At 37.0% G+C, this 27,194-nt stretch overlaps 1 protein-coding gene across 1 annotated transcript in view; it reads right to left on the reverse strand.

The window, feature by feature from the left end:
• The window catches only part of LOC119545312 (olfactory receptor 50-like), a 32,985-nt gene extending 10,298 nt beyond the window's left edge, over positions 1–22,687 (reverse strand). The window contains exons 1-2 of the mRNA XM_037850810.1: positions 22,199–22,687; positions 7,181–7,188 (exon numbers count right to left, since the gene is read on the reverse strand). Of these exons, the coding sequence (XP_037706738.1) occupies positions 7,181–7,188; positions 22,199–22,687 (497 nt within the window). The remainder of the gene's footprint in view (positions 1–7,180; positions 7,189–22,198) is intronic.
• Positions 22,688–27,194: the final 4,507 nt, after the last annotated feature.

Raw genomic sequence — 27,194 nt, forward strand, 5'->3', positions numbered from 1 at the left:
TTTCCCCCAGAAAAGACATGATTCAAGTCCTAAGCTCCAGTCCTGTGCTTGTGAACTTGCTTGGAAATAGGGTCTTTGAAGATGTTATTAAGATGAGGCCAAACTGGATTAGGGTGGACCCCAACCCAATATGGCTGGTGTGCTTGTAATAAAAAGGGAATTGGACAGAGAAAGACACATACAGGGGAGAGTATCATATGACACCTGAGGCAGAGAATGAAACCCAAGTATTACCAATAACTGCCAGGAGATAGGAGAGGAGCATAAAACAGATTCTTCCCCCAAAGACTCAGAAGGAGCATAGCCCTTTTGACACTTTGATTTTCAAATGCTAGCTTTTAGGATTGTGAGACAGTAAATTTCTGCTGTTTTAAGTAAACCATCTCTTCTAGTTTGCTAATACTGCCATTTGCAAAATACCAGAAATGGATTGGCTTTCATAAAGGGACTTTATTTGGTTACAAAGTTATAGTCTGAAGGCCATGAAAATGCCCAAATTAAGGCATCAACACTAGTATACCTTAACCAAAGGAAGGCCAGTGGTGTCCGGAAAAACTTTGGTAGCTGAGAAGGCATATTGCTGATGCCTACTGATAACAAATCGTATTCCAGCTCCTCTCTCAGCTCCTGTGCATTCTTCAAAATATTGCTCTTGGGGTGTTTTTGGCCCTCCTTAAGCTTCTCCAGAGCAAATTGTCAGCAAAAGTCTTGCTTTCAATGGCTGTGTCCAAAATGTCTCTCTTGTTGTGTAGCTACTCTGAAGTCCTTCAGTTTTGTAAGCTTTATAGGGCTCAAGTAAACTAATCAAATCTATGCTGAATGGGTGGGGCCATGCCTCCATGGAAATAATCTAATCAAAGGTATTACCCAGTGTTGGGTGGGTCACACCTCCATGGAAACAAGTTAATCCAAAGATTCCAACCTAATCAGCACTAATACATATGCCCCGACAAGACTGCATTAAAGCATATGGATTTTGGGGTACATAATACATCAAACTGGCACAACCATCTAATTTGTGATGCTTTGTTATGGCAGCCCTAGGAAACTAAACCAGTACTATATGATTTCCACTAAGGACTTACTTTCATGGTGTGCCAGTTTGGAAATATTATGTCCCCTAGAGTTGCCATTATCTTTTAACCCAATCTTGTTAAGTGGAACCTTTTGAATGAGTGTTTCCATGGAGATGTAACTCACCCAATTGTGGGTGAGAACTTTGACTGGGTTATTTCCATGGAGGTGTACACCCCACCCATTCAAGGTGGGTCTTGATTAGTTCACTGGAGTATTTAAGAGAGCTCAAGAGGCAACACAGATGCTGATGCTTGTAGTCACAGATAGAAGGAATTCTGGAGATGCTAAGCTAAGAGATGAAGCCCAGAATTTGCCCCAGAGAAGCCAAGAGAGGACCCTCCAGATGCTTAGAGAGAAAAGCCCCATGAGAAAGAAGCAAGGACACAGAGGAGCTGAGAGAGAGGAGCTAAGACAGACACCCACAGACATTTTGGAGAAAGCCATTTTGGAACACAACCCTGGAGCAAAGGACCAGTAGACACCAGCCATGTGCCTTCCCAGCTGACAGGTGTTACGGATGCCATCGGCCATTTTTCAGTGAAAGTATCCTCTTGTAGATGTCTTAGTTAGGACTCTTTTATGGCCTTAGAACTGTAAACTTGTATCCTAATAAATCCCCTTCATAAAAGCCAACCCATTTCTGATATTTTGCATAACAGCAGCATTAGAAAACTGGAACACATATTATGCCACAAGTTTTGATATGTTGTGTTTTTATTTTCACCCACTTCAAATAATTTCTAATTTCTCTTTTAACTTCTTTCTTGACCTATGGGATACTTGAAGGTATTTTATTTTGTGTTCAGTTATTTGGGGTGGATTTTCCAGAGATCTTTTTGTTATTGATTTCTGTGCTGGTTTAGATGTATTATGTCCCTCAAAATGCTATCTTTGATGCAGTCTTGTGTGGGCAGGAAACGTATTGGTGTTGATTGGTTGGAGACATCTGATTGGATGTTTCCATGGAGATGTGATCACTCAACTGTGGTTGAGATCTTTCATTGGATAATTTCCATGGAGGTGTGGCCCTGCCCATCCAGCTTGGGCCTTGAATAGTTTATTGGAGCACTATACAAGCTCAGACAGAAGGAGTGAGCTTGCCACAGTCAAGAGGGACACTTTGAAGAATGCACAGAAGTGAAGAGAGTAGCTGCAGATGAGAGACAGTTTGAAGATGGCCATTGAAAGCAGGCTTTTGCTCCAGAGAAGCTAAGAGAGGACAGACAAACACCCCAAGAGCAACTGAGAGTGACATTTTGGAGAGAAGCTGAAGCCTAGAGAGGAACATCCTGGGAAAAAGCCCTTTTGAAACCAGAACTCTGAAGCAGACAGCAGCCATGTGCCTTTCCAGCTAACAGTTTTCTGGATACTACTGGCCATCCTCCAGTGAAGGTACCCGATTGTTGATGTGTTACCTTGGACCCTTGATGGCCTTAAGACTGTAACTGTGTAACCAAACCCCCCCCCCCTTTATAAAAGCCAATCCATTTCTGGTATTTTGCAAAAAGGCAGCATTAGCAAATGAGAACAATTTCTAATTTGATTCCATTGTGGTCAGAATACATACTTTGTATTACTGGAGTCCTTTTAAATTTACTGAGATTTGCTTTATGGCCCATAATGCAGTCTGTCTGTCTTGGAGTAAAAACTCTAACTGTAATTGTGGGTTTCTTTATTTCTCCTTGTAGTTCTATAAGGTTTTGCTTTTGTATCTGAAGCTATTGTGATTAGATGCATTGAATTTGGAATTGCTAGCTTGTCTTAAATGAATTGACTACTTTATCATTATATAATATAATTTGTGTTAAATCTACTTTTCTTGTATATATAGTATAGACTCTCAAGCTCGCTATTGACTAGTGTTAGAATTACACTTCTTTTTCCAGACTTTGACTTCTATCCTTTTAGGTATAGTAATTATTTTAAAAATTTTATCATTTGCATCATTTCTGTGCCATTTTCAAATGACTGATTTTTTCTTTCTTCTGGGTTGTATTTTCCTGCAACTTTGGATGACTGGTAATTATTTTATTGACTGGCATACTTCGTGAATTTCACCTTGTTGGTTTCTGGATATTTTTCTATTCATATAAATATTCTTAGCTTTTCCTGAGATGCAGTATGTTATTTGGAATAAGCATAATCCTTTTGGGTGTTACATTTAAGTGTTGTTAGGGTGAGACTAGGACTCTTTTTTTTCTGTTGTCTTTGTTTTAAAGGAAAGCATCCATAAGTTAATAGGAACCAAAGAAAAATGGTGATGGGCCAAAGGGGGATACTCAAGGAGTATAAACCTTTAAGGCATTAAAAGTGACCTTATTGAAGTCTCAGGAGAGTTTTGCCACACATAGATGCGCCAAAATTATAAGAGGTGGGGGAAGGGGGCCCTATTGATTGTATTCCCTGCTTTGGACTGTGAGGTCCTCTACCCTGCCAGGTAGAACATACCACTATAGTACATGTTTGGGGAAAGCACAAGCATTAGAACAAATCCACACTTTCCCCAGGCCTTCCAGTTTGGGTTTTCTATGCAGATGTTTTGTTGAGTTTGGGATGGGTGTTTTGCTTTCCTGAAAGCAGTATGAGCTTTGAGGTTTGGAATTTGGAGAGCTTTCCTTGGTCCTCCTAGAGTAGCCAGGATACCTTTAGGGGGCTAGGGCAGTGGCCACCCAGTGAATCTAGCCTACTATTCACTGTTTTGTATGCATTCTTTTGTCTTTCTCTTTACAAAACCCTTAAAAAGGATAAAATAATAATAAGTAGATAGTGTTAAACATTTTAGCTTAAGGAACTTGGTTACCATGGCTCAGGTTGCAAGTCCCTAAACTAATTCTTGCAGTAGCCAGGGTGAACACAATTTAGTGAAGTGGTGCATTAGGTTTGGGGTGGGATTGAAGAAGTGGGGCAGGACCAACAACTCTAGCACCTTCTCCCTTCCTTTTCTGAAATCTCACATTCCATCAGTCACAAGAGTTGTTGAGGATATGCTGGGGTTACCAAGGAACTCACTTGGCTTTCAGAGCATCATGCCTTGAGGTTTCCAGTGCTAGGCCTGGAGAGTGAAATGTCATTCCAGAAGAAGAGCCACAAAAATGCCTTAATTTGAGCCCATTTTCTAGCCCTGCTGTTGAGTGACCTGCGAGTTCTTGGCTTCCTCTTCTTGTCCTCTCCCCTCTCTCTTTCCATGGGTAAGGAGAAGGTATTTTTTGGTAGAGCTTTGTTTCCAAAACATCTGGACTATTCATTTCACGTTCTCAGGTGGCAGTTTCATTATTTAGAATGCAAGGGAGAATATCTTTTGGATTTTTTTTCTATATACTTTATAAATCTTTACTTATGAGAAGGTGTGGGGAGGTGTTTCTTAAACACCTTAGAACTTTTTTCCCTTAATATCAGAAAGCAAAAAACAAAACCGCAGTTGAGATTTGCCTTTCCCACCCTCAGGTGTTTCCTCTAAATAAGTCCGTATTATAGGGCAGGTTGCAAGCTGGAAACTCCAATGAAGGTTTTCAACTAATTCCCTCAGAGAAATTGGCTGGCTGTTATTGAGATGGAAATTCTCTCTTCTGACTGCTGAAATCATCACTCCTTTTAAAGCCTTCAAATTTTGGGATGAAACTTTTCTCATTGTTGAAGAGAATCTCCTCAGCTCATTGTAGATGTAATCATTTATAGATGCAATCAACATACCGATGATTTATGTCCACAAAATTCCCTCACAGTAACAACCAGACCAGTGTTTGCTTGACCAAAAAACTGGACAAGCTGATATGTGAAAGTGACAATTGTACCAACAAATAAAACTGAGTCTCTTAAGTTAGGGGAAACATCAATTTTTTACAAAATATATGTAGTATGAAAGGAGGGCCTTATGTGTTTTGTCTTCCATAGCAAGCAATGGATATAAAGAAGTCCTTTTTCCACTTGCAACAGTAATTCTTTATACCTGAAAAATAACTTTAGTGTTTTTAGAACTACTGATTCAAACATTTATTGTTCATTTCAGTTCATAGAGTCCTAACTAAGTAAACTTCCAGACTGATGACGGTAATAAACACTATAGACTGTAAATCTGTTTCACAAGAATTCACACATAATTCATAAATAAACATGCTGCCATCAACTCAAAACACTCGCAATCCATAAAGAATAACACAGATAACTGAAAAGTAGTATATATGTGTGTGTATGTATATATATATGTATATATGTGTATGTATATATATGTATATATGGCACTCAGTCACACATATTCAAATCATAACACACAGAATCACACAAACAATACAGAAACAATATGGACATAGCAACTAAAGCACATGCATTGTTCAAAAGGGATTTCTAGCCTCACCTGATCACTGCACATCCAGGTAGAGAGATATTCCATATGTGAGTTAGTGAGACACACATGTGAAGATGCATACAACACACACACCTGTCTCTTATTTGCACACACTCCCATTTTTTTGAGCAAGATCCTGGCCATTCTGACCTATATTAGTCCTTAATAAATTCAGGTACCTCCTGCTCCAGCTGTTACCTGAGTCTTCTCTTCCTATCCAAGAGACTCGGGATCCAAAGAACAAGGTGCAGCCCCTGTGGCCTGAGGACCTTTACAGATTTGCATATCTGTTTACCAGAAACAGAATATTGGGCAGGAGGATTTAATTTACAGACTGAAAGAAGACACTAGGGGAAAGATACCCAAGATCCATGACAAAGCAACAGCCAGCATAGGCCTTTTGAACAAATCCCTGCTGTTTTCTTAGGGAGGAGCCTTGCAGGGGCCAAAGGGGCTGAGTCGATGAGGTCCTTGGGGAAAGTGTCTCTGAAGTCAGTGACACCCTGGGCTCTTTGCTGCCTGACTGTGGTTTCAGGTCTGTGGCAGGAGGGGACACAGTCCCTCTTGGCCTCTTAAGCATCCACAGTAGTAGAGGAAGCCTATCACTGTTCTACAGAGCAAGGCTCCTGTACTTCCTTTAAAGCTTGCAGGTCTCCCCACTGCCAAGAGAAGCCCTGTAGGGCAGGGACTCTGCCTTGTTCAGAAGGTAGAAGAAAGGAAGGGAAAATGCCATGGGATCTTGACAAAGTTACCTCTTGAACTGAGTTCAGTCTTGCCACTTACTAACTGTAAGCTCCATATTCCTTAAGTATAAAGTGGGAATAATAGTAGTGTGAGGATTAAACAAGAAAATTCACATGAAAATTCTTATCAGAGCATGATATATGGAAATGCTCAATAAATGTTAGGGATTATCTCCAATAATTTTTAAAATCTCAAGTCTCTTAAGAAGTATTTTGCAATGACTAAATGAATTTATTCACTCATTTATTCATTTTTTTTCAATAGATATTTATTAAGGATTTCATAAATATGACTCTAATCTAGGCTGTGGGAGACAGCAGTGAACAAAATAGATAAAAATACTTTATCTGGTATAGTTTACATTCTAACGGAAGGAAGCAGATAAAAAACAAAACAAATAATTACACAATCAAACACAAACACAAAACTCAAAACAGTAAAATGAATGACATGGCAATTACTGAAAAGTGTCATGGAGTAAACCAGGAACGGGGCTAAGGACTATCAGTGAACAATTCAAGTTTAAGTAGGATGGTCAAAGTAGGTGTCATGAGAAGGTGAAGTTTAAATAAAAAGCAATTTATTAGAATGGGGATGTTTTAATTAACTTTTCATTATCAGAGTTGGAAAAATCACACTCAAACAAAGAACTTATTAAACCCACAGAAAAATGACTAATATGTGAGATTTACATTTTGTCATATTGTTCTACAATGTTCTCCCATAGTCACAGCTTGCCACCACTGTAATTTCTAGGACAGATGCCTCAGGTAACCCTCAACTTCTCAAAAATACATGATGTTCTGAGTCCTGCTCAAGGCTCTCTCTCCTCATCCAAGATCCTTAACCAACTTTAAAAACACATATAAGACTGATTCATTGTACCCTAAAAAGTTGTAAGCATGTCAAATGAAGAGGGATTTGGTTTACTTTTAGCTTTCTCGAACTGCCTCACCAAGACCTGGGCATATGGAAGGGACTCAATACCTCCCTTCCTACAAACATTGGAGAATAAACACCTGAGTCTGAAACAAAGGATCCAGGCCTGGTCTATGGGCCATTCCTTGGGAGGAGATAGTCACCCAGGCACCTGTCTTTTCTCATCCCCCTTCATCCAGGGTGAGGAAGAGAGAACTCATAGAGTTTATGCTTAGGCTTTGTGCCAGGCTCAGAACTGGGTTCTTTTACTTTAGATGATAGAGTTTTCAAAGCACAAATTGGCTTATGGACTAAAATTCTGAATTGACTTTCTGATCAAAATATTCATAAACAATTTATTGAATATATAATAGGTACTTTAGTAAAGAAAGCCCAAAATATGATGGAAAATCAATTGCCAGAAAGACTAGTTTGTCAAATAATTATTCCTCATACCACTGAAATACAGGTAAAATAAGAAGAGAATTGGGACAACAGGAGCAATCATGCCAAATAATGTCATTTGGGTATATATCACTGACATAGCATGCTAAAGTCAATATGCTGCTTGAAAACTGGCTCCTCAAACCCCCCAATATTGGCAAATCAGAGGACAACTTAAAGAATAAATTGAAAGAAATCAGTACAAAGTTGAAAAAAAACCCTACATAAGAACTGAAATAATGGTATTAAGAAATATAGTTGTCTAGTATTTACTTTATTTTGATTGTCTTGTCTGCTGAATGGGTAAATAGTAGCTCTATTTATGGATGGATGACTAGATAGATATTAAATGCTGGTAAGTTACCAAAACAATGCAAATCAGTTAAACTAACTAATGTTTGGAAGTCCCTGGTGACAAAGTCATACAAACGCAATTGGACAAATTTTGCCTTGAATCTCTCACAAACCTTTCATGAAAACATTACGCTTGTACTGATTTTGATGTACTATGTGCCCCAAAATGCCATGTTCTTTGATGCAATCTTGTGGGGGCAGACATATTAGTATTGATTAGGTTGGAACCCTTTGATTGAGTGTTTCCATGGAGATATGGGCAAGACCTTTGATTAGATAATTTCCATGGAGGTATTACCCCACCCATTCAGGGTGGGTCTTAATTGAATCACTGGAGTCTTATAAAAGTTTTCACAGACAGAAGGAGGTCCTGAAGCAAGAGAGAGACTTTGAAGAATGCACAGTTGCTGAGAGAGGAGCTAGAACAAAACTCGGAATCAGGAGACACGAGCCACATGCCTTCCCAACTAACAGATTTTCCAAAGGCCATTGGCCTTCCTTCAGTGAAGGTATACTTGTGTTGATTCCTTCATTTGGACATTTTCATGGCCTTCAGACTGTAAATTTTTAACCAAATAAACCCCCTTTACAAAAGCCAATCCCATTTCTGGTATTTTGCAACACGGCAGCATTAGCAAACCAGAACACCCCTCTCTTCACACTTTGAAAAAGAAGACCACTTTGTTTAGTCTATTTCAGGGTCAATGATCATTGGATCAGTAGTGATATGACTCATTCTTAGCATATACCTCTGCATGGTTGGAGAACCCAAGACACTGTTCACAAGCATACATGTTCAACCATCTGAGTGACATCTTCCTTTCTTCCTGAGGTTTCATCTGAAAAAACTCGGGCTTCTACATGTATTCTCACTATAATGCTTTCTCTTGGGCTTTCCTTGTAAGCAGAAAAAAATCAGCAAGGTTGATTTTGAAGTATAGGGGAAAATTAAATATATAAAAATAATGTATTTTAGAGAAATTCTAGAAAGCAAGAGATTCAAAATACCAAAATTTAATGGTCCACTTTCTTTGAATTGTGTGCTGAAGCTACAGAATGAGGTACTGATTTGAAGATAGCTTCTCCTAAACTCAAGGAAAAGTCAAAGATTTTTTTCTTTATTAGAGAAGTTGTAGGTTTATAGAACAATCATGTATAAAATACAGGATTCCCATTTACCACCCTATTATTAACACTTTGCATAGGTGTGGAATATTTGTTATGATTAAGGAAAGCACATTTTTATAATTGTACTATTAACTACAGCTATGGTTTAACTTAGGATTCACTATTTGAGTAGTGTAGTTCCATGGATTTTTTTTTAACTTTTGTTATGTTGCCATATGTATAAGTGTACATGTTCCAGTTTGCTAATGCCACCAGTATGCAAAATACCAGAAATGGATTGGCTTTTATAAAGGGGGTTTATTTGGTTACAAAGTTACAGTCTGAAGGCCATAAAGTGTCCAAGGTAAGGCATCAACAATCAGGTATCTTCACTTAAGGATGGTCATTGGCATCCACAAAAACCTCTGTTAGCTCAGAAGGCATGTGGCTGGTCTACTCTTGAGTTGTGGTTTCAAAATGGCTTTCTCCCATGACATTCTTCTTTAGGCATCTGCTTGCTCCTGGGTTTGTTCTCCAAAATGTCTCTGTAAGTTGCAGCTCCTCCAAAATGTCACTCTCGGTTGCTCTGAGGTCCTCTGTCTGTGAACTTCTTTATATGACTCCATTGATCCAATTAACACCCACCCTGAATGGGTGGCATAATACCTCCATGGAAATTATCCAATCAGACATTTCATTCACAGTTGATTGAGTCACGTCTCCATGGAAACACTCAATCAAAGAATTCCAATCTAATCAATACTAATATATCTCCCCCCACAAGATTGCATCAAAGAATATGGATTTTTCTGGGGGACATAATATATACAAACCAGCACAGTACATTTCCCCCTTTTAATCATATTCATGTATATGTTTCACTGCTCTTAATTACGATGTTGTGCTACCATCATCACTATCCATTAACAAAACATTTCCATAGTCCCAAATAGGAACCCTGTACCTTTTAATCCTAAACTTCCTATTCCCTATCTCCACCCTGTCCCCTGGTAACCTATATTCTAGACTCTGACATACGTTTGCTTATTCTAATTACTTCATATCAATGAGATCACACGATATTTGTCCTTTTATGTCTGCCACATTTCATTTAACGTGATGTCTTCAAAGTTCATCCATGTTGTCGCATGGAACAGGACTTTGTTCGGTTTTATGGCTGAATAATATTTCAGTGTACGTATATAATACATTTTGTTTATCCACTCATTGCTTGATGGACACTTGGGTTGCTTCTATCTTTTTTGCAATTGTGAATAATGCCGCTATTAACATCGGTGTCAAATATCTGTTTGGTTTCTGATCTCAATTCTTTGGAGTATATGCTTAGTAGTGGGATTGCTACTTCATATGGTAATTCCATAATTAACACAATGCCAAACTGCCAAACTGTCTTCCAAAGAGGTTGCGCTATTTCACACTCTCCTACCAACAATAAATGCAAGTTCCTGTTTCACATCCTCTCTAACAACTGTAATTTCTGTTTTTTTTACTAGCAGCCATTCTAATGGGTGTGAAATGGTATCTCGTGATTTTGATTTGCATTTCCCTGATGACTAATGATGTTGAGCATGTTCTCATATGCTTTCTGCCCATTTCTATATCTTCTTGGAGAGATATCAATTAAAGTTTTATCCACTTTTTAATTGGGTTTTATGTCTTTTTATTGTTAAGTTAAAGGAATTCTTTATGTAATCTGGATATTAAACCTATGTTGAATATGTGGTTTCCAATTGTTTTCTTCAATTGTGTAGGTTGCAATTGTATATTCATTATAAAGTCCTCTGAGACACACAAGTTTGTAATTTTGATGAGGTCTCATTTATTGGTTTTTTGTTTTGTTTTGTTTTGTTTTGTTTTGTTTTAACCACTGTTACTTGTGCTTTGGGTGTAAAGTCCAAGAAATCATTGCCTAACACAAGGTCTTGAAGCAGCTTCCCTATGTTTTATTCTAGCAGTTTGATAGTTCTGGCTCTAAAATTTAGGTCTTTGAACCATTTTGAGTTGATTTTTGTTTAAGGTGTGAGGTAGGGGTCTTCCTTTTTTTTTTGCAAATGGAGAACCAGTTTTCCCAGCACTATTTGTTGAAGACTATTCTTTCCCAGTTGACTGGCCTTTGCCCCTTTGTCAAAAATCAGCTAGCCATAAATGCAAAGGTTGATTTCTGAGCTCTCAATTAGTTTCATTGGTTGATATGTCCATCCTCTGCCATTGCCATGTTTTTATTATGGGGGTTTTGTAATAAGTTTTAAGTTAAGGAAGTGTGAGTCCTATTTCATTCTTCTTTTTGAAGATGGCTTTGGCTATTTGGGGCCCTTTACCCTTCCATATAAATTTTATGATTGGCTTTTCCATTTCTGCCAAGAAGGCTGTTGGTATTTTGATTAGGATTGTGTTGAACCTATGAATCACTTTGGGTCGAACTGACATCTTAATAATAATCTTCCAATCCATGTAAATGGAATATCCTTCCATTTATTTAGGCCTTCTTTGAATTCTTTTAGCAATATATTGTAGTTTTCTATATACAGGCCCTTATATCTGCAGTGGTTTGAGGCTGTATGCACCATAGGAAAACATGTTTTTAAATCTAATGCATTCCTCTGGGTTTGAGTCCATTATGTGTAATAAACTTTATGAGATTAATTCAGTTCAGGTTTGTGTGGACCAGCCCAATCAGGATGGGTCTTAATCTTATTACTGGAGCCTTTTATAATGAATTCAGACATGAGAGAGAGAAAGCCACAGAAAGCAAGAAGCTGAAATGGAACCTGAAAGTCAAGGAAGAGACAAGAAGACACTGCCATATACTTGCCATGTGAGAGGAACCAAGGATCACTAGCAGCCAGCCCTGGAATGTCACAGTCTTTGGGGAGAAAGTCTTGCCTTGAAGACATTGATTTGGAAATTTCCCAAGCCTCAAAACTGTGAGTGAATAAATTCCCATTATCTAACCTGACCCACTTCCCAATGTGTGCTTTAGTACCCTAGGAAACCAATAGATTTTGGTAACTGGAGAATTGGGTGCTGCCATTGCAAATACCAAAAATGTGAAAACAGCTTTGGAATTGGGTAATGCACAGAGACGAGAAGACTTGTGGGGAGCTTGAGTGAAGAGGACTATATGTCTTTGATGAGACTGTTGATAGAAATCTGGATGCTAAATGTACTTCCTATGAGGCCTTAGAAGGAAATGATGAACGTGTTATTGGAAACTGGAGGAAAGGCAATTCTTGTTTTGAAGTGACAGAGAACTTGACAAAGGTCTATTCTGAAATCTAATATCTCTTTCAAGGCAGAACTTGAAAGACATGAGCTGGGATATTTGGCTGAGATTTCCAAGGTACATGTGTGAAAAAGCAGATGTGTTTCTCCTTGCAACTGACAGTAGAATAAGAGAAGGAAGGGAGTAGCTGAGAACTTAACTCCTGGCACAAAGGAAGCAGAAATTGAAAATTATGATCTTCCAGAAAATGAGTCCCCAGAGAATAGTGTTCCACTCACTAGCTACAGGATGGCCGGAGTTACATGTAACCACTTTCAATTACTCACCAAGGGATGTATCTTTACCTTTGGCCTAAATTTCATTTTTTACAGAGCTTCCAAGTATAAGAGGTTCTTTCAGTTGTGTTGCAAAATTTGGCAGAATTTTCCTCCTGGTTTATACCATATCAATTACCTATAGCAATTCCCAGTTTAGATGTAGATGTTTGTTATCAGGATATGCATCTTGATTCATCTTTGCATTGCATATGTTGCTCTTAATTACTTAGTCTAAGTGTTCTCAATCCAGGCTCCATGTCAGAATCACCAGCCAAAGTCTTGCAGTGGGTTTAAATTTTAAGAAACCATAGGAAACACAAGCTCGTAATTAATCAGCTATTCTATTAGGTAAGCCAGAATTCTGAATTTCCTTCCTTAAATTCAAGGAGTGACATTGAGATTTGTAGCTCTGAAAAAATATTTTAAAAATTGAGAGAGAAGCTAAGGAGCTGCTTGCTAAAGTATGGATTATCAGTAATTTTCCTAGAGATATTTTATGAGTGTCTTAATTATCTATACAACAAGGTTTCACAAACATTGATACAAATTCAGATGCAGTCCACATAAATGCTACTAAAGACAATTATGATCTCCAAAAACCATCACATTTGACAGTTCTAATATTCTTCAATGAAGACATCAAAAACTTAAAGAATGAGAAGAAACAGCTTAGAAAACATGCCTAACGATCCAGAGAACAATCAGAATTTCAATTTCCTGAAAGGAAAACATATAACAAAGCAAGCATTTCTTTTGTGTTTTTTCTTGTGTATAAGGCAATACTGTAATTGTTAAGGATGATAATTTCCACTCCTGGCTTAAAAGATGTTTGGCACTTTGAAGACAACTGAGATAATGTGCTATTTTGTGTGCCAGATCTTGAGGCTTATGGCAAAATAAAGAGACACAAAATAAAACTGAAGAAAAAAGAAATTGGTTCAAAGAACACAGATGGTTACAGCAAGCATCCCTGCGGTGTGACAGTGCCTGGGGGTCTGCATGAACTCACAGGGTGGAGCGGAGGAGGCAGGAGGACCAGTCCAAGCAAGTGACCAGAAACAGGGAAGTGTGGATAAAGGAGGTCACCCTCAGAGTTTTTCAAGAAGGAATCTGCAGAAAAATAACTCCCTACTGGGAAGTCTCCTCAGGGCCCCTTTCATGTCTTTGTTCCTCAGGCTGTGGATGAAGGGGTTCAGCATAGGGGTGAGCACTGTGTACATCACAGAAGCAGTTTTGTCTTTGTCATTGGAGCTGTTTGATGATGGGAAGATGTACAGTTCCATAATTGTCCCATAAAATAGAAATACCATGGAGAGTTGGGAACCACAGGAGGACAAGCTCCGTTCTGGAAAGACTTCTAAACAATGACTTCTTCATACCTATTCTATTATATAAGTCTACTTCTCTTTCTGAGATGCATAGACTATAGTATACGGCTTCCAAAAAACCAAGGGGAAATGAACTAGTTACATCACTTTAACATATGGACACTAATTCTAAAACTTCTCTATATCTTAATTTCTTCAATGCTGCTTCTCATGAATTGTTATGAAATAGAGAATTTGGAAAATTAACTGATTCATTAGTGATTCATTAGTGATCAATTATAGTCTAAGATGTTATAACTTCCTACAGTCCTTTTATTTTAACCATAGTTAATTCCATAACTACAGGAATTAGAGTTCTAATAGTGGAAACAAAAGTACTGTGGCTACCTGTGGAAATAAATTTGTGGATGGAAAGAGAGCAACCTTATCCACTACTATCACATAATAAAGGATGTTAGTTGTTCCTTGAGAGTTAGGACAGGGAACTTCACTGTTTCTGACAAGTTTTTCAGTGTTTTGCTTTCATTTCAGTGATCCAAAATGATTTTAAGCATATTATGATCTCTTTATAAAACTACTGATTGTGAGCTTGTAGCTTTATAAATACACACATACACATTTCAGAGCAATCTTGATAATCAAGCTCTTAGAATGTCATATTTTAATTTTTATGTTTTGAGAAATTTTATGAATATTATTATTAGTTTACCACATCATGTATGTCAAAAAAGTAAGAAATGTTTAAAGTGATAAAAAAATATATATAGAGAGAGAAAGTGATATACAACACCATGCAATAATATTTGGAAAGTGGAAAAAATGTTTGCATGTTTGGATATGAGTATTTTTCAGTGGGAGTATTCTTGAAATTTTGTATGGAATAATTATTTGTGTGCAGGATGATCTGTGCCTTTCAAGACATTCAGTATCCCTGGACACTGACCACTAAATGCTAGAGGCAGCTCCAGTCATTAGGCTAATCATAACCATCTCCACACCTTTCCAAAGTCCCCTTGGGTAGATAACACCCTGTCTTTAAAACACCTGGAGAGGTTAACCTAGAGTATTTTAGGTTATGTTGATAGCATAAGTTATTTTGGAAGAAATCTGTTGTAGTACTAAATACCCATTAAGCATTTTAAAAAGAACCAAATTTTTAAAAAAAAGTATTGCTGTTCAAGGTGTGATTAGGATGAGATGAGTGAAGCACATGTAAAAATTTGTCTCATGCAAAATTTAAGGGGTAACCAAAACCCATTAATTATAAATAAATAATATTTTAATACCATATTTTACAAAATAATAATGAATGCAAAATCTCCATGGTGAACAAAACATCAAAATTTTGAAGACAGATCCAATCCTGTAGTTCTACAACTAAGCCTCACTTGTTTCACCCTAACCATAGCCCTGACAAATTGTGTCTTAAGTGGTCTTCCCCAGGATGTAGTCTGCCTTTTTTATCTGGAGGTTTTGAAGGTTTTTTCTTTATCTTTGGATTTCAGCAATTTGATTATGATGAGCCTAGGTGTGTTTTTTAAAAATTTATCTTTAATTTGATTTGCTCAGCTTCTTGGGTCTTTAAGTTGATGCTTTTAACCAAATTTTAGAAAAGTTATGCTTTTATTTCTTCACATAAATTTTCAGCTCCATTATCTCTTGTTTCTTTCCTTCTGTGACTCAAATTGTGTATGTTTTAGACAACTTGCCATTATACCAGAAGCCACTGACTTTCTGTGCATATTTTGCAAACATTTTTTTCTCTTTTCCTCAGAGTGGTTAATTTTTTTTGTTTGCTAAGAGCACACATACTCTTTCTTTCTTAAAGTGATTCTTCCTTTCAGCTATTTAATGTTTTAATTATAGAATCTACCTTTGTGTTTTTATTCATGTTTCCTTTTTTCTGCTGAGACTGTTCATCTGTTCACTCATTTTATCCATCTTTTCCTTTCTGTCATAAAACCTACCTAGGATGACTGCTTCTAAGTCTTTTTGATCAGTTCCAAAATCTGTGTTTTCTTGCAGTCTGTTACTATTCACTGCCCCTTTCTCGACCGTGGTGCACTTTTTACCCTTCTTCATGTGTTAAGAAATTTTCCAGTGTTTTCTGGAAATTCTGGATGGTGGATTTTGTAGGGAGTGTGGTTTATGTTGATTTCTTTTAAATCTGTTGACTTTCATTCTGGCAGGTGGTTAAATTATTGGTAGATCCCTTATGCTTTCTGAATTTATTTTATTCTTTGTTATTCCAGGCATATTTCAACTTTGTCCTTAGTTCTTGGACATGGCCCTCCCTCTAGGGCATGGTCATACTCCTAAGGCAGAGCTTTCCTTGGGTCTCAGCTGAATATCTGAGGTGCTCAGTAAGGTCTCTCCACTCTGGATGGACCAGGACACTAGTGGTACCATCACCCCTCCATGGTCTCTGTAGCAGAGGTCTCTGGTAAGTCTTGCCCTGTGCATTCTCATCCCAGTCTTTGGCCAAGTATCTATGTTAATGCCTTGTATGCTTCTGAATTTTGTACAGCACCCTCATTGTAGGTACCTTGTCACACTAATTCCAGTTGCCTCAGCAGCCCCGAATTCCAACCTCTGACCTTCAATTTTGAGACCAGCAATCTGAACTTGAGTTGTTGTCTGGAATGTACCTCCAGGTAACAGTACAGGGCAAATGTAAATTGCATTTAATATAGCTTTCTTTTTTTCAAGAATCACAGGTCTTCTCTGACTGTTGTTTAATGCCTACAAACTGTTTTGTTATATATATTTACCCAATTTTTTATTTTCTGTGAGAAGGCAAGTCTGGTATCACTTTGTAATGGATGGAAAGAGAAGCCAGATAATTCATTTTATGCCTTTTTTCTTTTATGATACATGTGTTTAAATCTTTAAATTTCTATTTATGCACCACATTACCAGAATCCCACAAGTCCAATATGTCATATCATTTATTTTGAAAACAATTTCTGATTTCTATTGTAATTTCTTTTTGACAAATTCATTATATAGAAGTTTATTATTTAATTGGAGTTTTCTTAATTTTTTATTGCAGCCTAACTTATAAATAGTTTCTGAAGACCACACATTTTAACTTTTCATGTTTTTGTATTTCTTTTCTAAACACTAATGAAAGGATCACTCGGGTGAGGTATAGACCATTTCCAGCACCACAGAAAGCTTTCTTCTTCTCCTTCCTATCAGTATCCTCCCAGGGGTAAATGCTCATCTGATCTCTATCATCACTGTTTATGGTTGCATGCTTTTGAACTTCATATAATTGGAGCCAAACAATATACAATCTTTTGTATATGAGAGTTGTCCCTCAATTTTATGAACATGAAGTGATATGAAGTGTTATATATATCGGTAGCTCATTATTTTCTGTGGTATTCTACAGTATTCCACAGAGTGAACATATGACAATCTAGTTAACCATTCTGTGGCTGATGGATAGTTGGATTGTTTCTGTTTTTGTCTACCAAGAATAAAGTTTCTAAGAACATTCTCATAGAAGCTTGATTTTGCTGTAAATATAGCCAGGAGTGGAAGTTCTGGATCATGGATTATATTATACACTGCTTAGCTTTACTTGATCTCTGCATGTAATAAGGCATCATAAATCCATAGTTATTAAGAAAATAGGGTAATGATGCATAGATAAAAATAAAGCTATAGAATAGGGATCCAAGTAAGAACTTATGCTTATGCAAAAATCAGATAAATGATCAGTTAGCATTGCCAGAGTAGTGGAGCAAAGATGAATAATTAAAATAATTTTTAAAACCTCATTAGTAGTATGAAAAGGATTTAAATTAATCTCTATCTCACACTACATTAAAACAATGAATTCCATGTATTTCAAAGACTTCAGGAGTGAAGCCAAATTTTTAAATTTTACATGAAAAAAGATTGTGTTTATTTTCATGTACTTGGGACAGGGAAGTATTTTTTTCATGTTAAAGTTCACGTATATTTGGCTTATACCACAATACAAAAGCACATGATTTAGTAACCAATGCTAGTTCGAAAATCTATCATGGGATAGGAATTTCCAAGTGCTATAATAACCGAGTTCTGTTGAATTGTTATCAAAGCATTTCCTGCTGATATTTGATTATTCTAATTTGTAATGGTCCCTAGCTCAGCATTTTACCACACAGTATTAATTACGACAGGGACATTAATTTCACTCTAGGAACTCCATTGGCTTCTATTTTCCAGGGTCACAAACTTTCCTCTGACTCTGGACAATGTTTTGCCCATAACAACCACTAGTTGTAAGGTGTTTGTGTAAGCTTGTGTGTGTGTTGAATTGCTATTGATACTTTTGAGTGCGAAGGGCATTTACCTTGACGTTGACACTGTGGTACCTCATCAGCCAACTGAACTCTGCTCTGTAGCTACTTATGCAAAGGCAAGATGCCACCAGAGTGTATCCTTCCTCAGCCTCCATCCCTTTCCTGATTTCATATCTCTTCCTTATTGTCCACAAAATGCAATGTTTGCCATTTACAAGGTGGCTTCTTCAAAGAAGTAATTTTAAATCAAGAACTAATTAGCACACAGATCATGAAAAATGCATTAATAACTAAGTACAATAAAAATAAGACATTGATAGTAAAAATAAAAAAGTAACAATCATCAAATGATAGAAGACATTTGCAGTGTGCATAATTGACAAAGGATTCACTTCCAGATCATATGAAGATCAACAAAATGATAGACAACAGAAGAACATTCTAATAGAAAAGAAGGAAAATAGACATAATCATGTATTTCACATAGAGGAATTTGGTAATAATAAGGGCAATGATGACTGTTGTAAAGATCCAGGTAGGTCTCCTAGTTGGTAAATGACTTTCACTATGTGATAATTCAGGGACCAGGCTCACCAATCTCCAGCAAGGGTGATGTGCTTTCAGTCAAGATTGGAGAAGACCCACAAGTGTCTTTAAATTGCTGGTCAGAAAATAACACACATTCTCTTCCCCTGGGGACAATGTATTACCTAGATTAATAAGAAATGTGTCAGCTGCCTCCCAGTGTCAACTTCACTCTTGGGAAGGAGGTCATGAAATTTTGGTGGAAAACCAGGCGTCACTCCCATAAATATCCAATAAATATGGACAAAGCTGCTCTACTTTAAAAATAAGGGACATAGAAAGTAGATGAGATATAATTTTCTATTCTTCTGCCCAAATTAAAAAGCCTACCAATACCATGTGTTGGAGAAAAGGAAATTTAATAGGGCCTCATACTCTGCTGATGGGGATTTTAATTAGCATAACTATTTTAGAAGAGAGTTTACCAGGCATAATTAAGTGGAGCATACAGGCCTGCAATCCAGTAATTGTTCTTCTGGGTATATAATTTACAGGGTCTATTGCATACATGCACTGGCTGCATGTACAAGAATGTTCACAGCAGCATTGTTCATAATAGCAAAATGCTGAAAAGAAATAAAATATCCCTAGAGAATAGAAGAGATAAATGAGTTCTATACTTAGAGTGGAATATTATAAAATATGAGTTAAATTTACAAGGGCAATATTAGATGACAAAAGCAAAACCTAGAAGAAAATATTATGTGATTATGGTTCATTAATTTTCTTTTTGAGTATTGGAAGGAATTAAGTTATCTTGGGATATTTGTTTTTCCATCGCTTTGTTTTGTTTGGAAATGTTTTTTTATTTGATAAAGCAATTTAATAAAAAAGGAAGACGTATCTTATTATTCCATTTACATGCAATTCTAATAAACAAAATTGAAGGATCAGTATAGAAGAGTTAAAACTACAAATAAAATAACAGAATATTAAAAATGTGTAAGATGGGGGTACCTTCAAGAGGGGAAGAATATACAAGTGAAGAAGAGGCATGAGGGGTTTCACCAATATTTTTAGTTTTCTAATATTTAAGATTAGAGATTGTTAACTGCATATTTCTTTTAACATTATTGTTTAAAGTGTGTCGTTTACATAAACATACATATATATAACATCCTATATAAATTTAAATTGCATATATATAAAATATGCTCTTTTGTTTGTATGCTATTTCAATGTTTGGTATGCTATTTCAATATTTTTTAAAGTTTAAAATAAAATTTCCAGTAAAAGAGTTTAAAAGATTGCTCAATCTGAAAAATACTGAAGGGATTTGAAGGGCTCAGACTTTGACCTCACACATACAGTAATTTGAGTATCAATTCCACTAAATGTTGCTGGTTTGGTGGCACTAAGCTAGCTGCTAAACCTCTCTTATTTGGAATTCCCTTCTTTACAGAAATTGTTAAGAGTAAATGGAATAATGGCTATGGAAATACCTGTCAAGGTAACTGAGGTATAGTAATTAATTTGGTTACCTTTGCCTTGAGTAGAGGCAGTTAGTTTCTCATGGACTAAAGACAAAACTTTTACATTTTCTATGAAAACTATATTTCAGATATATTTTGATTAAACTACACTGAGGTCCTGCCCTGAATTCAGTTCAGGTTGCCCAGATTTCCTGATATCCTGCCTAGGCATTCTCAAACCTATACACTCAAAGACTGAACTTCCTTATCATAATGGACTGATCATCCATAATAACAACTACCTAAAGAATCGCTTTACCATCTGTATTCTCACTGTCATGCCTTACTCTATAGTTGGCCATTGTAAGACACAGAGGGTTCCAAACAAGTTTTAGTTCACTACATGGGCCTATACCAATTTTATCTGGAACATTTTCCTGGCTTTTTGCAGAGAACCACTTCATTTCAATTTTTGGCAAGGCCCCACTCACATACACACACACAAAACAAACACACATACACACACAAACAGTAAATCAGATGTCACCAGCTGTATTAGCCAGGGTTCTCTAGGGAAACACAACCAACAGGAGATATCTGTAAATATGAGATTCATAGAAGTATTTTATGCAACTGTGGAGACACACGAGACCAACTTTTTTAGGGCAGGCAGGGAACGGCCACCTCCAATGAAGGTCTTCAGTGAACACCCCGGGAGAGGCTGGCTGGCTGAAGAGAAATTCCATAGGGTAGGCTGTGAGCTGGCACTCCGATGGGGGTATTTAATGAATTCCTCAGGAAAGACTGACTGGCTGAAGAAGAAGTGAAACTTCTCTTTCTTCTCCCTTAAAAGTCTTCAACTGATTGGATTAAATCAGCTGATTGAATTCTCTCATTGAGGAAAGACAATGCCTTCATTGATGTAATCAGCCACAGATGCAATCAACTGACTGATGATTTAATAAACCAGCTTTCTGGTTTGTTAATCAGTCATAAATGTCCTTGCAGTGATGGTTAGGCCAGTGCTTGCTTGACCAGACACCTGGACGCCATCACCTGGCCAAGTTGACACATGAACCTAATCATTATGCCATCACTATATGCTCACAACTAAAAACCAGAATTTGGACAATGGATAAGAAATTTGAAACAAATGTAAAACTAGATCACTAATTAATGTCATTCAAAAAATTTATTCCAAAATTATTAAAGAATTAAACTCAAAAATAAAATCCTGAAACTATCAGAAATAATTTCATTTTCTTAAGAAGGGGAAATGCTCTGCTAAATACAGGCTGAAACTATAAAAACAAAAAAGTGGGAAGCTGTGACTATTATAAAAAATTTAACTTTGGAGTGCAAGAGATACCATATATAAAGACAAATGTTATTGGGCAGTTATAATTTTAATACTCCAAATGATCAGAAGAAAATTAAGTTCAAGGTGAAAGAGTGGCTGTAGAAAGAGGACACATCAAAATACAATAAGAAACAACTATTCAGAGAGGAAAAGACGCTCACATTGCATGTGCAGGCGGAGCAAGTCTTGCATCTAGGTTGTATGGAAAACCGTCCCCATCATGGTGAACATCTTCCTTTACTGAGTATATTTCCCAGAGCCCCTTTCATATCCCGGTTCCTCAGACTGTAGATAAAGGGATTTAGCATGGGAGTGACCAGAGTATACAATACAGCCACTATGACATCCTTGTCATTGGAGTTACTGGATGAGGGGGAAAGATACAGCCCAATTATTGCCCCATAGTACAGAGACACCACAGACAGGTGAGACCCACAGGTGGACAAAGCTTTGTATATTCCCTTGGTTGAGGGGACCCTCAGGATGGTGGCCCCGATGTGGCCATATGACACAAGAATGCAGATGAATGGGACCATAATGACTACCGACCCCACAGTGAGGATAACCAGATCATTGACTGTGGTGTCAGAGCTGGACAGCTTAAGTAAGGCAGAGAGGTCACAGAAGAAGTGGGGAATGGTGTTGTCTCCACAGAAAGAGAGATGGACCAGGAGGAGGGTGTGCACCAGGGCACTGGCACAGGATAGGGCCCAGGACACAATTACGAGCAAGAAACATGAGCTCTGACTCATGATGGTGGTGTAGTGAAGGGGGTGACAGATGGCCACATACCTGTCATAGGCCATTGAGGTGAGAAGGAAGCTGTCAAGATCAGCACAAAATAAGAAAAAATATACCTGGGAAAGGCACCCAGCATAGGAGATGGATTGACTCCTTGTCAGCATGTTCATCAGCATCTTTGGAGCTGTGACAGATGAGAAAGAGACATCAGTGAAGGCCAAGTGGCTAAGGAAGAAGTACATGGGGTTGTGGAGGCGAGAGTCCAGCCTGATGAGCAGGATGATGAGCAGGTTCCCCAGCACCGTGGTGAGGTACATGCCCAGGAAGAGAAGAAAGAACATGTCCTGCTGCTCTGGCCGAATGGGGAGCCCCAGGAGAAGGAATTCAGACACGCTGCTCTGATTATCCTTCCTCATGCTGATGTTTGTTGCTGGAGATGAAAAGAGAGATGGAGAGATGAACATCAGAATTATTTGTCATATCATACAGGTTCAGATTTGAGGATTCCAGGAGTTCACGACAGAAATCTGAGAGTAGGATATCAGATCCAGGTTTGGGTCAATTACCAGTTTTTAGAAAGACTACTAGATTTTCTCCAATTGGTCTCTTGCTCTCTCTTAACCTTCCTTATTCCTCCCACACACCCTTTGGCTAACTAACACTATATTTCCTGGATTGGATAAAGGTTAGATAATTCAGTGGTAGTTCTGATTCTTCCAGAAATCAGCATTTGGAGACTTGGTAGAAACATCATATGAAAATAATCAAGGCAAGGATACTAATGGAATCTATGCAGATAATATAAAATATCTAGTGACATACTTTGTGGTAAAGCTGCCCGTTCTTCTAACAAAACTCCTTCCCTATCCTTGACATTTTCAGTCCACCATTCCTCTTTCTAAATGAATGTTCGGGAAGAGGGATAGCAAAGACTAGTTTCTCTTTACAGTTCCTACTTTAATTATTTCCTCAATTCAAAATGATCACTCCGACTCAATCCTCAAAACACCTAGGTTTTATACCAGTGATTCATACTAGATATTTTTCTTGTTATTTTCTAACACTTCTTATTCTCAGCTAATAAAGTCATTCCTCTCTGCTTTTTCTTCAGTCAGTAAGTCTTAGTCTTACTCTTGTAAACATTCACAAAACAGTAAGGGAGAATTTGATGGCTCTACCTATTAAAAATATATTTCATGTAATATATAAAGACTGTTTACCAGTTCCAAAGTCTTTCTCTTTGAGAGGTGAGACACTGCATCATTACAAGATTTATCACTCATTTTAGGGATTAACTAGCATTTTGAATAACTACAAATTCTCCAATTTCAGAAAGAGGTTCTCTAAAAATCCCTGGGTTGTAGAGTCTACTATGTTAAAATCCTGCTATGTTATTACCTAAGAATTGTGTTCAGCTTTACAGTTCATTAGCTTGTTAATATCAGTTTACCACAATACAGAGATAATTAGCTGTCAAATAGGCATTTAGCTAGTTTGTAATATTTTGTTATTTCTAACAATATTACAATAAATAGAAATGTTAACATGTCTTTTTCTACATGAGCAAATATATCTGTTTGATAAATACGTAGAAATGGAAGTGTAGGGTGTGTATATTCAAGATCTTGATAGATATTGTAAAATTAAAAGAGGGTTATGTGATAAGGAAGCTTATTCTGGGAGGGCCATTAAAATGTGTCTTGAATAATATAGAAGAGCCTGCCATATGAAGATTTTAGAAATGGACGTTCTATGTAGAAGGAACAGCAAGTGTAAGACCTTGAGAGACAAAAGGGCTAGGTATGATTCAGGAACAGAGAAAATTAAGGAGCACAGGAAACAAGGGGAAGAAATGAGATCATAGAATTATCTAGGAGCCAGATCATATTAAGCTTTTTCCATCATAACAGACAATTTCAATATAAACCCATTAAAAGGTTTATGGGAATAATTTAAACATTTTACAGTTCATTCTGAATACTGGGTGAAGAGGAGATTATAAGAAGTCAAGGGTTACAGTAGGAACCATAATCAGAAGCTATTGCAGTAGTTCAGGTTCAAAGTAATAGCTGGTCAATTTCCACATTAATTATTTTAGATGGAGCTGTCTTTCATACTCTGGTTTGAGGAGGGATAGAGTCATGCTAGGAATCAGAAACATACCCTGGATACATGCACACATAAACACACAAAGACATATACTCATATGGCTGAATCTAAATTCTTCTCCTGCTCTGACATGGCCCCTTAGGTGAAAAGCACAGCACAGATACCTTCAGCTACAAGGCATAGGACAGTTCTTCCATTTCTCTATAGAAGACCCAGAATCTAGTAAAGCAGGTGAGTCTAACTGTCTCAAAATGGTTTTACAACAGGGAGAAGAGTCACCAGTTTGCAAGCAAAGAAGATATATTCACACTCTCATTCACAGCTTCTGAACAATGGACATGGGATCTAACTTTGTAAACCATGGAAAGGACCCAGGAGAGCAAGAATCCCCAAGCCCCAAATTAAAGACAAACAGCAAATAATTGCTTCATCTTCCCTTGAGGGAAGAGTGGTTTGTTATTAGCAGGTAGTAGCAGAGTTCACCCTTGGAAGAACGGTGATAATAACCACAAAAACTACTTCTAGGAATTTGATGACTGACAAGGCTTTTCATCTTGGAAAAAACAGAATTCAAAGAGTCCAGTCAAGCTGGAAGTCAAGTATGTTAACCCAGATCTTTTATTTCTGAACTCCATGCTTTTCACGAGCAACAGAACCACCTACACTTTTGCTATTTGAGTGAAGGACCCCAGGGGAATGAGACAGAGGTTTTTTTTATATAAATCTTGGTGCTACTGTCCCCTAACTGTAGATTCAGCATATATGGTTCACATTCCTCACAATACTGTAGAATGACATTAAAGAGATAGTTTCCAATAAGCCACTTACAAAATTGATTACAGATTATTTCTGTATATCTCCAGGTCCATTTCTTCAATCTAGTTAGAAAATGAATGTCATGCCTATTTTTCACTCTGAAGAAGTATAAATATTCATGAAGTGTTATAAATTTTTTTCTGTTTTTTGTTTTAAAATCAATCTTCCCTTGTAACTTGTTATTTGCATGAAGAAATTTTGCAGGTATTTGAACTTCAGAAATTGTTGCTGAGGCATGTGAATCATAGTTGCCCTTATTATAATATGACAGTTGATCTGCCTGTTTTTACAAAAGTCGAGATTTGACAAAATTTCCTTCTCACACCAGATGAAGATCATTGAAGTCCCTCTTTCCTTACATGCATGGAGACAAAAATTAAATCTTTGACTATGTTAGATTTCTTATTTAATTGGCCATTATGAGAACCTCACTCTCTTTGAGATAACAAATGACATTTCTGCCTCCCCAAGTAACATGCCAAATCCTGGGATACTTTCATCTTTATCCTCTGCTACTCTAACTCCCACCCATCTTTCTGGGGCCTCTTAAAAACTTGTTTCCCTGGAGTAACTTATAATTTACTGAAAAAAATACATGAATATATGCACGCACAATGAAATTGAAAACTAGGCAAACGAGATTAATAAGGATTTCACAGAAAGGAAATGCAAATGAGCTAGGAAAAAATATGCTCAACCTCAATAGTGATAGGGGAAAGAAAAATTAAAACTTCAACAAGATTCAATTTCTGTGAGAAGAAATCATAAAAAAATTTATGATTTTTTATTGAGATAAAATTCACATAACATAAAATTCACCATTTTAACTATTTTAAAGTGTATAATTCAGTAGCTTCCAGCACATTCTCAATGTTGCACAGCCATCACTAATTAGAGAAAGTTTTCATCACCCCAAAAAGCATCATGCCCCATTACCCCTTTCTGCGTCCTCTGACAACTATGAATCTGCTTTCAGTGACTATGGATTTGCCTATTCTAGACAGTTCATTTAAATGGAATACTACAGCATGTGGCCTTTTGTAGCCAGTTTCTTTCACATAGTATGTTTTCAAGGTTCCATGTTGTAACATATATCAGTAAATCATTCCTGTTTATGGCTGAATAATAGCCTTTTGCCTTGATATGCCATATTTTGTTTATTCATTCATTGGCTAATGGACATCATGGTTGTTTACACTTTCTGGCTATTGTGGAAAATGCTGCTATACATATTTGTGTTCTACTTTCTTTTAAATTCTCCTGAGTATTTATTTCAAATTGAAATAAGTTAGTCCTGTGTCTAATAATCCTTTTAATATACTGCTGGATTGACTTTCCTAGATTTTTTTTTTTTTTTTTGTCTCTTTTGAATATGTACTTGTTAAGGATAGTAGTCTCTAGTTTTCTTCCTGGTGCTTTGTTATTAGGGTAATATGGGCCTTATAGAACAAGTTAGGAGCATTTCCTTCTCTATTTTTTTTTACAATGTTTGAGAAAGACTGATGTGTTTTATGATAGATTTACCAGCAGAGCCTCTGGTCCTAGACCTTTTTTGTTGTTGGAAGATTTTTTTTTTATTATGTCTGTTATAGTCCTATTCAGATCTTCTCATTCTTCTTGAGTCATTTTTGGCAGTTTGATTCTAGGACTGTATCCATTTCATCTAGGTAATCTAATTTGAAGGCATACAAATGTTCATAGTACTCTTATATTCCTTTTTTGTTCCTGTAAATATCTGTAGTAATGTTCCCAATTTATTGCTGATTTTAGTAATTTTAGTTTTCTTTTGTTCTTGGTCAGTCTAGCTAAAAAATTGCCAATTTTGTTGATCTTTTCAGAGAACCAACTTTGGCTTTTATTGATTCTGCTGTTTCCTATTTCACTTATCTCCACTCTAAACTGTATTTCCTTCTTTCTGCTGGCTTTGGGTTTGCTCTCCTTTTTATAGTTCATCAAGGTGGAAGGTCAGGTTATTGGTTTGAGATCATTCTTCTTTAA

The sequence above is a fragment of the Choloepus didactylus genome, chromosome 10 (assembly GCF_015220235.1).
Source record: "Choloepus didactylus isolate mChoDid1 chromosome 10, mChoDid1.pri, whole genome shotgun sequence".
Taxonomy (NCBI): domain Eukaryota; kingdom Metazoa; phylum Chordata; class Mammalia; order Pilosa; family Megalonychidae; genus Choloepus; species Choloepus didactylus.